General features: G+C 51.9%; 4 protein-coding genes across 4 annotated transcripts; 3 read left to right on the forward strand and 1 right to left on the reverse strand.

The window, feature by feature from the left end:
* Positions 1-1,882: 1,882 nt before the first annotated feature.
* CPAR01_13510 (uncharacterized protein) lies at positions 1,883-2,611 on the forward strand (the record flags this gene model as incomplete). The annotated part of the gene is made up of 1 exon (XM_060497763.1): positions 1,883-2,611. One exon carries the CDS (start codon positions 1,883-1,885, stop codon positions 2,609-2,611), a length of 729 nt encoding a protein of 242 aa, XP_060343231.1.
* Positions 2,612-3,911: 1,300 nt separating this feature from the next.
* On the forward strand, positions 3,912-5,294 carry CPAR01_13511 (uncharacterized protein; the record flags this gene model as incomplete). Its single annotated transcript, XM_060497764.1, has 1 exon — positions 3,912-5,294. The coding sequence occupies one exon, from the start codon at positions 3,912-3,914 to the stop codon at positions 5,292-5,294; it is 1,383 nt and encodes a 460-aa protein (XP_060343232.1).
* Positions 5,295-5,667: 373 nt separating this feature from the next.
* CPAR01_13512 (nucleotide sugar dehydrogenase) lies at positions 5,668-7,077 on the reverse strand (the record flags this gene model as incomplete). Its single annotated transcript, XM_060497765.1, has 1 exon — positions 5,668-7,077. The coding sequence occupies one exon, from the start codon at positions 7,075-7,077 to the stop codon at positions 5,668-5,670; it is 1,410 nt and encodes a 469-aa protein (XP_060343233.1).
* Positions 7,078-10,397: 3,320 nt separating this feature from the next.
* On the forward strand, positions 10,398-12,410 carry CPAR01_13513 (uncharacterized protein; the record flags this gene model as incomplete). Its single annotated transcript, XM_060497766.1, has 1 exon — positions 10,398-12,410. The coding sequence occupies one exon, from the start codon at positions 10,398-10,400 to the stop codon at positions 12,408-12,410; it is 2,013 nt and encodes a 670-aa protein (XP_060343234.1).
* Between the last annotated feature and the right edge of the window lie 228 nt (positions 12,411-12,638).

A 12,638-nucleotide genomic window follows, 5' to 3' on the forward strand; every position in this document is an offset into this window, starting at 1 on the left:
GTCGACTACGAATACATGGATAGCTGGGAAATACTGTACCCAAGCTTCCATCAGCTTTCCCCTCCTTGTTGCAAAGTCGTAATCGACTGCCCGGGAAACCATTAGTCTTGGGACGACAGTCCCATAATATCAGGCCCATGCTCCCTCTCCCTTTCCCAGCCTCCCCAGATTCGGACGAAAATCTTTGTGACCGACCCGTTCAGAGCCAAGTTTGATCTCCGCAACCATTGGGTTCGCTTCTCGCCGTCGCACTCCCCGGAACTGCACCAAGTATCCGTACTGCCCAAACCCGCTCTGATCCAATCCCAATCCAAGTTGAACCCAATACACACACACACACACGGCACAGGCCGTCCACTAGTAAGCTTCTGGGACCTGACCTGGTTCGGGGCATTTGTTACGCGCGCATTCTCGACCTTCCGCCCCTCCTCTCACCCTTGCTCTGCTGTGGCTGGTGGCTGGTAAATCCAATGGCTAGCCGCTAGCGTTCCTTGCCCTTGTCTTTTCCTCTGTCTCGGCGACGTCATCGTCGTCTTCTCTCAACCCAACTCAAAGCGTGGTTGCCCGGTGGACCTTGATGCGATCGTGATCCCGCTTGACAACCCTGCAGCTCAAACCAACCCGTGGCATTACCGCACTTCGCCATGGCCGAGAGATGGGATAATGTGCATGGCTTTCTGGTATAGCTTATGACCCGCACTCCAAGTGTATGCCTCCAGCCACCGGAGAACAATCAACTTTTGTTGTGTACTTCTCTGTACGTAAGAGCGTGACTTCAAGTTGTTGAGTCTGAACTTCTTGAAATGCGCCTTCCTAAAAACAACTCAGGCGTACGAAGCGACACCCTAACCAAATAAGGTAGTCACCATGAGAGGTATCTTTCTATACCTTGGGCAAGGCGAAAATAGAGCACAGCTGATTGACCATCGGGACTATTATACTTTACCAAGGTCCCCGGATAGCTAAATATCGAACAGGCATTTCAAGAACCACATTGCCTTACAATCGTACAACAATGATCAGTAGTCATTCTGTCGAGAATTTCATCCTTTAGTTCAGCCAATACGACAAAGTGCAACGATGACTGGGTAAAGACGTGGGTCTCGTCCGCCAAGCCTAACAAGGAAGGCGGATAGTGCTCCGTAGACTGCCTTCCGCATGTGACATGGGCGACGTTCTTTTCGCCAAGCCCTACGATCCTCTATGAAGACGAGTCGCTTAGGATCCATCCGTCCTTGCCCAAAAGCGACTCATAGAATTGGATTTCAATCGAAATACAGAATCTCATGGTACCGCAGCGACTGACTCACCCAAGTCCGCACATGGAAGCCTTTCAGCTTCAATCAAATCCAAGAAACTTAGTCCATGTTATACATCTTTTCCACAAGTGCACAAGTGAAAGACTTCAATTGTCTCTGGGTACGAAGACAGCCCCGCTGTGGCCATCAAACGACACGAACAAACGACGAAACTAAGGTGGCAGGCTGAGTAATCCCTCCGGAATATCATGCAATATAGAAGTACTGTCAGAGCTGATTGGCCACTTAGCATCGCGGATAGCCGAAGAGAAAGGCTATCAACTTCTTCAAAACTATATGGCTCCAGGCACGCTGCGTGATCATTCGCTGTGAATAAGACACTTGCCTGTTAAGTGCACAGCTCATGTCTGTCAGAGTCGCATCCATCCAGGAAAGTAGACTAACATTGTTCAATCGCATTGGAGGGTGATGTCTAGTCTTTTAGGCAACCAATTTAATTTCACGTCACAAACTCCGCTGAGTGAATACTTAAGCCTCGAAATCTCCAAATCAGTGTTCAGAATATCATGTCATACCCTTCAAGACTCCAATCAATCTTGATAGTCTCACAGAAGACCAACAAGATGTATCTCAAATCCCTCATCATCGCAGCCCTCGGCCTAGCCCCAACAGCCGTCCAGGCAACCTACCCCTTCTCCAACCCAGGCGACCTCGCCGCCGCCGACAAATTCGACTACATCCGCCAAGAACACAACGGCGTGGTCCAAACCGTCAGCAACGTAGTCTACAAAGGCACCACCGCCCTCAAAATGACACAGACCTACGACCCTTCCTACACGGGGCGCTACCACTCCGAAGTCGACGTCAACGACGGCTACACGCGCGGTCAGGACCGCTTCTACGGCTTCGCTTTCCGCCTTTCGGAGTCATGGCAATTTCAGCCGCAGTCGTACAATATCGCCCAGTTCATCGCCAACCGCCCCGGTGCGGGCTGCGGCGGGGATGATTGGATGCCGTCGAGCATGCTCTGGCTCGAGGGCGACCAGCTCACGTCGAGGATTGTGAGCGGGCAGTATCGCCAGCCGGATTGCGGGCGGAGTATTGTAAAGTATGGGAACTTGACGACGGTTGAGCGCGGGGTGTGGCATCGGGTTGTGATTCAGGCTAGTTGGCGGAGTGATGCGACTGGGTTTTATAAGATTTGGTATGATGGGGTTAAGGTGTTGGAGAAGTACAACGTTGCGACGACGGTGAATGATGATAGTACTTTCCAGTTCCGTGTTGGGTTGTATGCGAATAGTTGGTATGATCAGGGCAAGTTGGATGGGGATCAGGGGTTCCGCCAGGTGTGAATTGACGAGATTGCTGTTGACTCGACTTACAAGGCGGTGGACCCTGATCAGTGAATTCGAGAGTATGGACCTCAGGGGAGCCAGTCGATTGACACTAAAGGAACATCCTTGTGGCTTGGGGCATGGGATAAGCCTACTTAGAGAGTGTGCTCATGTTTTCAGTCAACCAATAAAGTAGGTTGGAAGGGATGAGGATCTAGTTTTGTAATTTCACTCGTCCTATCAATACGACAAGACCAGTCCGATCTCCGGCATAGCCAGGAATCTTGTGTTACAGCTCCGGAAGAGTTTCCTCTAGTGTAAAAGTTACGTCATGCTTCAATAGTATGAAAGATGTGCAAAGCGCTGCGGGTGGCAATGACTGATTGGGTAGGATTTGAAATGCGGCAACTAGTTTCATCCTCCTGTGCAGTTGCTGCATTATACGACAAGTACGAGATGCAATGGTCATCTGCGAATTGCTTTAGTTCTCGTAAGTAGCTATATCAAAAACTTGTTCGTTGTGTAAGGTAGTAACTATAGTGTACTTCCCGCTTGATGTGTAACGTCGTTGTCTTATGTACAACAAGGAGTCTCCCTCCTATAATCGCTGTTTCTGATATCGTGTTTTAATAGTGGCAGTCCCTTTGTGTAAGGTACCTCATCATATAATCTAGGTCGTGATTTCTTGTTAGGCCAGTTGTGTTTATCCCTGACGATACAGCATCCTTGCGGCACCTCACCTCAGCAAGAATTTGTGAAGTCCGTCAACAAAACCCGAGATTCCGGGATATTGGATTTGTAGACTTACACATCATACTCCCCCATGGATCAGCGACTGGTTTTAGTGGGGTTCAATAGACTGCTTGAAGTCATTCGTCACGGAAACATATCTAACCAAGGCATCCTGGGTGGAATGTCTCCGTAAAGTACTTGCCTCAGTTGTTCGTTGTCTCCGACCGGAGACTAAATTTAGACCCCAACGATGGGTCCTTTCGGCCGGGGTTCGTAATTGCGCTGTTTTCTTTGCTAGTTCAACTAAGGAGTTACTTCGTGTATGATTTGAAATCGTTCTGATCTTCGTTGAAAGTTCGAAGCAGCCATTTCTTGGAATGGGAACCGAGACATAACAACATTATAGACTCGCCAGAGCCGCCAAGAAAGCCTTTCGTATCGCTCTGTATGAATACTATTTGTACAAACAAAGCTATCCGCGGGGAAACAAGATAATCACTTTATGTTGTCGCCGTCTGTTGCTAATTCCTATACAAATCAAAAGCTTCTCATATCGCCACTCCATTATCTAGCATCAACTCTCAAGATGAACACGAGCAACGAACCCGGAACAGAAACAACCAAATTGCCCCTGCCAAACCAAGAACCTCCCCGAGTTTCAACAGCCCCCAGAATCGCCCCAGATGGCGGCTATGGCTGGATCGTCACGACCTCCATCGCAATCATTTACGCGCACTCATGGGGCATCAGTGCAGCGTATTCCGTCTTCCTCGCCCACTACATCAGATCCGACACATTCCCCGGCACAAGTGCGCTTGTCTACGTTACGATAGGCTCCCTCAGCATAGGCATCACCCTCGTCATATCACCACCGGCCACGATCATGGCGCGCGAGTTAGGGACCAGGCCCACGATGCTCCTCGGGGCAGTCTTACAGTCTGCTAGTCTCGTATGCGCGAGCTTTTCGACTAGAGTATGGCACCTCTCTCTCTCACAAGGCTTGCTCTTCGGCGTCGGCATGGGACTGCTGTTCTTGCCTTCATACGGCATCGTAGCTCAATGGTTCACCACCCGGCGCGCTCTAGCCAACGGCGTCGCGATTGCAGGCGCAGGACTGGGCGGCTTGACGTACTCGCTTGCAGTGGGCGCCATGATGGACAGTATGGGACTACCCTGGGCCTATCGCGTTCTCGCCATCGTCTCCGGCATAGCGAACGTCGTTTCGATTCTTCTTATCCGGACGCGCTATGGAGAGACTAGAGCCAAACGGTTGGCTCTGGATGTCTCTCTGTTCAAGAGGGTGGATTATCTCCTGATTTTGGGCTTTGGCGCGTTCAGCATGCTTGGATACTTCATTCTCATCTTCGCACTGGCAAACTACGCCAACGTCATCGGCTTGGACCCCTCTCAGGCTTCCCAAGTCTCGGCGGTCTTCATGCTCGGTCAGGCGGTAGGACGCCCCGCCATCGGATGGCTGAGCGATCGGTTCGGGCGTATCAACGTCACATTACTGATGACTTTGGTGACAGGGATACTCTCCCTTGTTTTCTGGGTCAACGCAAAGTCGTTTGAGGCGTTGATCACGTTTGCTTTTGTCGTAGGCCTTCCCGCCGGGGTTTTCTGGGTTAATGCTGCGCCTGTGATTGCTGAAGTTCTGGGTACGGAGAATCTGGCGTCCGGTCTGAGTCTGTTGTGGTTGATGATGGTTGTTCCTTCGACGGTGAGTGCGCCTGTCGCGCTGGCGATATACATGAGGACGGGAACGTATCTTGGAGCTCAGTTGTTCACGGGATTCACATTTCTTGCTGCTGCGGCTTGCGTTGTTGTTTTACGCCAATATCAGATCAGAATCCAAAGGAAGGCTTTAGGATCCAACCCCGATTCTTCGGAAGAAGATGGAACAGAAACTCCAAGCTTTAGGAGGAGCAAGGGTCTAAGGGGAGTATCTACTTGTTGGAAGGTGGTGTGATGGCCGTATAATCTTCAAAAGGATATTGTTTCAGTGGATTTCAGAGAAACTTCATTTAGGTACGATGGACATTTCACTTATTTGAGATTAGGCTGACCAAAGAGACGCCAAGTCCTATCTGACATGGACTATTCATTCACTGGATCATCCAAGCACAAAATTCAGAACAATTATGATTATTATTGGGAATGCCATCGAAGGCATGTTTAAGTCTATGACCACACTCGTATCCAAGTCTTCGTTTTATGCAATTTTACCCCGCCGAGCCATCGGCTCAAACCAATGCGAATGAAAGAAACAAAACACCTGACCTCTCCTCTAATAGCGCCGGAAGAAACAACTCTAAGTAGAAGATAAGAAGCCACAGAGAAAATTACGGGCACCACATTTCAACTTTGACGCCACGAAGCTCGTCCATGATACCAAAGTCCAAACCATGTTGACGGAAAGCGACGATAATCATGTCGAACGTCTCAAGGGTCTCCTTGTTCCACTTCTCATCAGCCAAGCGAGGCGCGACAGGCACGGCGCTCTGCTTGACGAGGGGATCCGCGTACATGACATCGACCTCGCCGGAGCGGACAAAGGCCTTGACGAGGTCAACACCCGGTGAGTTGCTCAGGACAGACTGGCCGGCCTTGAAGCCCACACCGACGACGAGAACACGAGGCCGTACTAGAGCCGAGGCAGCTCCAGCTTTGGCATCTCTCGTCAACGAATCGATAGCGCGGCGGGCAATAGCGGCGGGTCGCGCGTTCATCTTCTCGGCGGCGGCTTCCAACAAGGGGAAAGCGCTGTTGGAGAGGAGGTAGTACGGGTTAACGGGGATGCAGTGGCCACCGACGCCGAGGGAAGGGGTGTAGGGCATGTAGCCAAAGGGCTTGGAGGCGGCGGCGGCAGCGACCTCGTAGGGGTCGATGCCATGGGGGATGCAGGCGTCTGCCATTTCGTTGGCGAAGGCGATGCACATCATGCGTTGGCAGTTCTCGTAGAGCTTCATCATCTCGGCGACCTCTGTGCGGCTAACGGGCACGAGGCGATCAAAGACCTGGTTGTAGAGGCGCATGACGGAGGCCAGCGACCCGGGGATCTCGTCGTCGAGGCCAGAGACGATCTTGGGGATCGCGTGGCAGGGGGGCTCGATGCGTCCTGGGTCGACGCGCTCTGGAGACATGCCTGCGTAGAAGCCGTGAGCGGTGGCGACGGGGCCGAGAAGGCTGCGGGTCATGCCTACTGCGACGGAGCTCTCTATTACGACGGTGGAACCCGGTCGTGCGTGCTGAGCGACCGTGGCGATGGCGGACTGGAGGTAGGAGGTGTCGATGGACTTGTCCGCCTTGAGAAGAGTAGGGACGGAGATGAGAAAGTGGGTGGCCTCGTGGAGGTCTGTCTTGGAGGTTGTGAAGCGGATGCGTTCGCTTGGGAGCTCCTCACGGATCTCGCTGATTCTCTTCTCTGACACATCGAAGCCGAGGACGTCGTAATGGGCAGAGAACGACTCGACGAGGTGATTGCCGACGTAGCCGACGCCGATGACGGCCACGAGGGGTTGGTCATTGGGGTCGACGACGGGAGAAAGGTCGCGGACACGGTCGTTGTGAGAGAAAGGGTGCTCCTTGTACTCTGGCGGCGGCGTGACAGGTGTGAGGGGGAGGTCAAAGTTGGCCTTGAAGGTGTCGAAGCCGGGAAGGTTGAGGCCCAATGCTTCAGGAGGAGGTGTAGGAGGTGCCGGCACAGAAAGGCTGCGGCTGTGGAAGGATGGCTTGTCGATGGTGACCCTCATTTTGAAGAGTTATTATGTAAATAATGAGAAGGAAGCGAAGTCGAAGTGATAGAGACAGATGAGGAAGAAGTATCACAACTAGAGTTCTCTATCGATCTGGACTTCTGGAGATGATGTTCTTCTATGATCTTGTGTGAGTGGATGAGGAATAGGAATGTGTAGATGCGGACTTGAAGGTGGGATTATATGGAAATCTTGAGGCTGGCAAAGGGACTGGAATCAGATGCAAAATGAAGTTGCGCAAAGATCTTCATCAAGGTTTTCCCAGCTCTGCTCACTCCTGCCAAGACGTGCTGCAAATTTCCTCCTCTACGCAATCGATTGAATGCCCGATGAACGTAGCGAACAAGTCCGGACGAGTACGGTGGAATAGTCAAGCTCTCGCCATTCCCAATACGGAATACCAGACCGAGAAAACGCCATGAAGTTGAAAACTTCTGCATCGTGAAATTAGGGGGCAAAAGAAAATAACGCTGTTCAGCCTCATGGCTCAGTTCCGGCAGTGGATCTTGGCAGAAGCATACGCACATTGTTATAGTAGCGTACCGCCAAAAATGAGAGATTTCGAGATTGACAACGCTGATTGTGTCAACCGTCAACGGTTGACGGACTCATTGGCATCTGAGCACAGTTCACCTCTGCTTTCTTTTCCTTATCAGTGTGGATCGTATTAGTGGCATCCATGGTATTCGAATCCATATTGTATGGTACCCCCATCCATGGCAAACCGAGTTCTTGATCGGGAAGTACCGAATGCCACTCTTCCAGAGGAAAGAATTGGGGAACGACGCAGGTATATGTTCAGCCTCATTGCCTATTTGGGAGGCGGCAGTTGATGGTGTGAAGGAGAATACTCATGAGAGTCCACATAAAGCTTATTAGTGTTGTTCTAGTCTGGGGTGTGGGCGGAAGGATGTGGTGTGGAGGAAGTTGAAAGGCGGATGTTGAGGGGGTGGAGTCAGGAGCAAATTCGTCTAAGCGATGAGGAAAGTGACAGACCGGATATGCAACTAGAGCGTAGAGCGCTAAGCCCCGGGGAACACACCTTTCACGACAAGCGCGGCAGGCAAGCCACATGGCGCCCTTAGTATTCCTTTTTTCTGTCTCGTTCCTGCGTCAACTCCTTTTCTCTGCAGGCATCTTCATGCAACGTCCGTTGACTAAGATCGTGTGTCTTGATCAAATCAAGACTTACGGCAACGCCGTCGGCCGTTGCTTCGACTTGTCCGATTCCATTGTTCGTGGCTTCATCGAGTTTCTTCCTGCGGACTGTTGAGCTTAGGCTCGGTACCTGTACTCAATACGTTCTCCATTGCCTCAAGAACATGGATATGAGAACCAGGATGTATCATTCAGCTTCAATCAACTGAACAGGTATATTTCGGCACTGTCAGCTGCCAAGACTACATTGACCGTGCTGAACGTCCCTGAGCGGTGGACAAGCACAGGGGCTCCGAGGTAAGGCTGCCAGCTAGCCAGTCACAGCTTTCGCAACTAGTAGCCGCTAAAAACAAAAGGTTTGATGACACTTGGCATCGCCGGCAGTAAAACAATGTCCCCCAGATAACCCATTCCCAGAGGTTTGGGGCCCGTCCCGAATCCTTCGTCCCTTTCCTGGAGGGTCTTGTCTCACGTCTATCCCAGCAAAGGATATGATCAGCGCAGTCAAGAGATTCCCCGAGATCCAGCCAAGCTTCAGGGTCTGGACCTGCATCTGGGGTCTAGATCTTCCTACTTTTATGTCGAATACTTTATGACTCCGGAGAAAAATACATCATGGAGCTGTTGTATCGTCAAGTAACATGAATAAGTTCGGCGTGCCCTACCAGACGACATGAACAGCATACCTGTTCCATCGGACAATTCCGGCCGACTGACAATACGCTTTGACACATATGTACTGGCGTCAAACACAGTACTGCGTATGCCTTCTTCCAATGCTTCCGTCCAAGAGACCGGAAAGTGGGCAAAAAGAGCACTAGCAAGACGTCGAGGGCAAAAGAGGCCAGACTTCTAATGTCGATGTGGAAGGCGATTGCGCAATTGCAGCAAATTTTCATAACTCCTTTCGCCGGGGCACTAATGTGCTTCGAGATTGGGGGCTGAAAGCCACACGCGGGATCCCTGGATATTGCCTAGGGTCATCATATTCCATCGGCCATGGCTTGACTTAGGGCCTTGGCATTTAAGCTTAATCCAAGCTTGGTGGCGTGGATTGCGGAAAGTTTTCTCGACCCTATTCGTAGCTGCTTCAGACCCCTACGAGCATATTGGTGCTAACGGAAAGGAACTACACAGATCCTTATTGATGCATAGTCCCTCAGCCGCCTGCGGCTAACTTGTGTCCAGCGTCTCAACACCAGCAATCCCGGGGCTAATACCAGGAACCGGACCTGCGATGTTTACTTTATGCACTTTCCGAAGTGGTATATTACTGCCAACGTTATTATCTGATTTTCTCGAGTCGCTGGCTGAAGCTAGTATGTGTTGGGCAATTTCCACAATCTTGGCTGGCTGTCTACTAGATGTTACCTGGGTACAGCTTCATAGACCACAGGCATCTTGTAAGGTGCTCAGACATTTGGCTGACGAAGAGATTTTGTTGCCGTACTACAGCCAATCAGTCACACTGAGGGCCACCTCTCTGCCCGCTCGAATACGGAAGGCTGCGGTATATTCCCAGACTGACAGCGGTGGAAGAGCTAGGGCCGCAAAGTATGGAGTCCTGACTTTGACACAATCGGCTTCTTGGCCTCATTAGGAATCAGTTGTATTCCTGTCCCAAGGTCTTGGGTCAACAGCACCCTGGCAGCCGAAGCTACCACAGACTACCTGATTTGGTCCTCGCAGTCCCTCGATGTTCTGCCGCGTCATGCCGGAGCTGATGATGGGTAATCTTACATGCCTCAATACCAAGATTTTGCTCAGGCTAGTGGATCTGAGCTCGCAGGGAAAGCTCCAGGCCCTCGACGAGAGGGCAGCTATGGGGACGGCAATCACCCCGATCAAGTCGATCAAAAGTGTGCCTTCTTGCAAAGTCCGAGATGTTTCCTTTCTACTCTTTCTCTTTTGTTGCATCCTCATCCTGAGCTTCACATCCAACAATCCTCGCCATTCGTGGTGTCCAGTCTTTACTCCCAACGTATTGTCGGTGCCATTCTTTCACAAGGATACTCTGTATCCCATCCATTCTCTCTACCGTCCTGGACTCATCGGACGTTTCCGCTCGCTACGTTCTGAGTATAGCTCAGCACCACGTAAAGGGTGTCTAATGTCCACAGTATCACTCGCATCCCGAAAGTGAAGCTATTCAGGACACCATGGGTCACCCAGAAATTTCCCGCCCACAGCCTGTGCATACAGATGAAAAGCGTTGGACTGTGAAGACTCTATCACAGAGGCTTAGCACACAATTTGCAACATCTGAGCGGCCTCCTTCCCGTGTGTTTCGTCCCGGAACACCCAACTCCTGGAGAAGCCAAGGAGAGTGGGATGCCTACTCTGCCGCCAGCGACAGCAGACCCAATTCACCCCGGACGTCCATCTCATCCAGGGACTCCAACGTAAGCGGAAGACGCAAGACAAGCGGAAGCAGAAGCACCCTCAGCCAAGATGATGGCCAAGCCGAGAAGCCGTCAAAGTTCGTCACCGACTACGGCTGGCCGATCCTCTCGGATCCCCTGAACCCCAACAAGAAGCTCACCCCGAGAGAGTTGACAATTCAGCGAGTTGCATTCATCCTCATCGTCTTCTGTCTCAACATCGCTCTTGCTGCCGTTGCTTGCTTTGGCAACACCGGCTTGGCGACACTCGTTTTCATCCTGTTCGTCAAGTGCAAGGATTTCCTGTCCTCGCTGCTCTCCCTCATCTGCCTCATCGGAACATCTATCTACAAGCACTTTCGCCCACCTGCCCCCGTCTCCCAACGATGGATTCTCTCGCTGATCCCAGCTTACTCGGAGAGCGAGGAGCAACTCATCAAGACGGTCTACTCTCTCCGCGACAATGGCTGCGAGCCGCACAAACAAGTCATGTGCATCGTCTTGGACGGAAAGCCGCGCAACATTAAGCGCGAGTTCTCCCGCATCGTCGTCGACATTGAACGCCCCTACCACTCTCTTAAGTACAAAAAGGGTACACTCAAAATTACCGCCGGCTTCATGCAGGATGTGCCCGTCATCGTCATCGAAAAGGTCAAGAACAGCGGCAAGAAGGACTCCCTCATCCTCACCCACGACCTCTTCAACGCCCCCCGAGAGAACATGCCCACATACACCCGCCTCCTCCGCGAAGAAATCTGGCGCACCATTCTCCCACCTCTGACCGAGGGCACCGGCTTCAAGAACTTTGACATGGTTTTTTGCACAGACGCCGACTCCGTCATCCACCAAGGTTGCGTCGCCAAGCTCGCCAACGCCCTCGCCCGCGAAAAGAACGCCATCGCCAGCTGCGGCATCGTCCTCGTCGAGCTCGAGCCGGGCTACGAGTGGTCTTTCTGGAACCTCTACCAGCAGCTGCAGTACACCTTTGGCCAGTTCGTTCGGCGTCGCGCAGAAGGCTTCATCGGAAAAGTCACCTGCCTCCCCGGCTGCGTCACCATGGTCGCCGTCCGCGAGGAGATGGCCGGCGCCATCGCCAAATATGCGCGCCCCGTCAAGGAAGACTGGGTCGTCCACCACCAAGTCCAGAACCTCGGCACCGACCGTCGTCTGACGTACTGCATGCTCAGCCAGTCCTCCAAGCTGCAGACAATCTTTGTGCCCGACGCCGTCTCCGAGACAGTCGCGCCGCAGTCCTTCAAGCACTACGTCCACCAGCGCCGGCGGTGGGGTTCCAACGCCTACTTCAACAACTACTTCTACTGCGGCGGCGAGAACATGATCCTCATCACGCGAATCGCTGCTGCTATTGACATTGCCCGGCAGACGCTGGTGTACTACCGCGTCCTCAACACAATCCTCTTCATTCGCGCGCTCATCCAGGCTTTCAACCCTTGGGATATTCTCCCGCTGCTTGTGGTGGGCCAATTCCCCGTTATCTGGTTTTGTGTCTGCTTGGCCGTTGAGCCAGCTCTGCGCCAGCGCGCCCACAAGATTATTCTCGGCTTCTTTGTCAACAAGCTCGTCTCGCCGTTTATGTCCATCATCATCTTCTCAGCTGTTGCCAAGAATCTCGGCAACGCTGTTTGGGGCATGTCTGGCGTCACCGCATCGTCTGCTGCACCGCCCCCTGTTCCCAAAGATAAGCTCTCAGAGGCAGAAGAGGGCAAAGGCGGCGGTGAGAGGCCGGAAAGCCCCATCTCTCGGCCTCCCTCGCCGCCAGAAGTGCTCTAAGCCACAACTTTGGCATATAATTCACCTGAAGACATGCTTGGACCTTCTAATCACCCATTTCACCATTCTATTCTTAGACATGAGTCACCTAACTCATTCCTGTTGATTTAATTTTTGTATTTTGCCCCGAAAAGATATTGTGTAGATAATGTGCTTAGACTTGGTACGTGGAGGAGTTGTAATTTTCATAAAATTCATTGTACATATTCAAACTCTCTGTGCTCCTGA

Source organism: Colletotrichum paranaense, assembly GCF_030867605.1.
Source record: "Colletotrichum paranaense strain IMI 384185 chromosome Unknown Scaffold_13.1, whole genome shotgun sequence".
In the NCBI taxonomy this organism is placed as follows: Eukaryota; Fungi; Ascomycota; class Sordariomycetes; order Glomerellales; family Glomerellaceae; genus Colletotrichum; species Colletotrichum paranaense.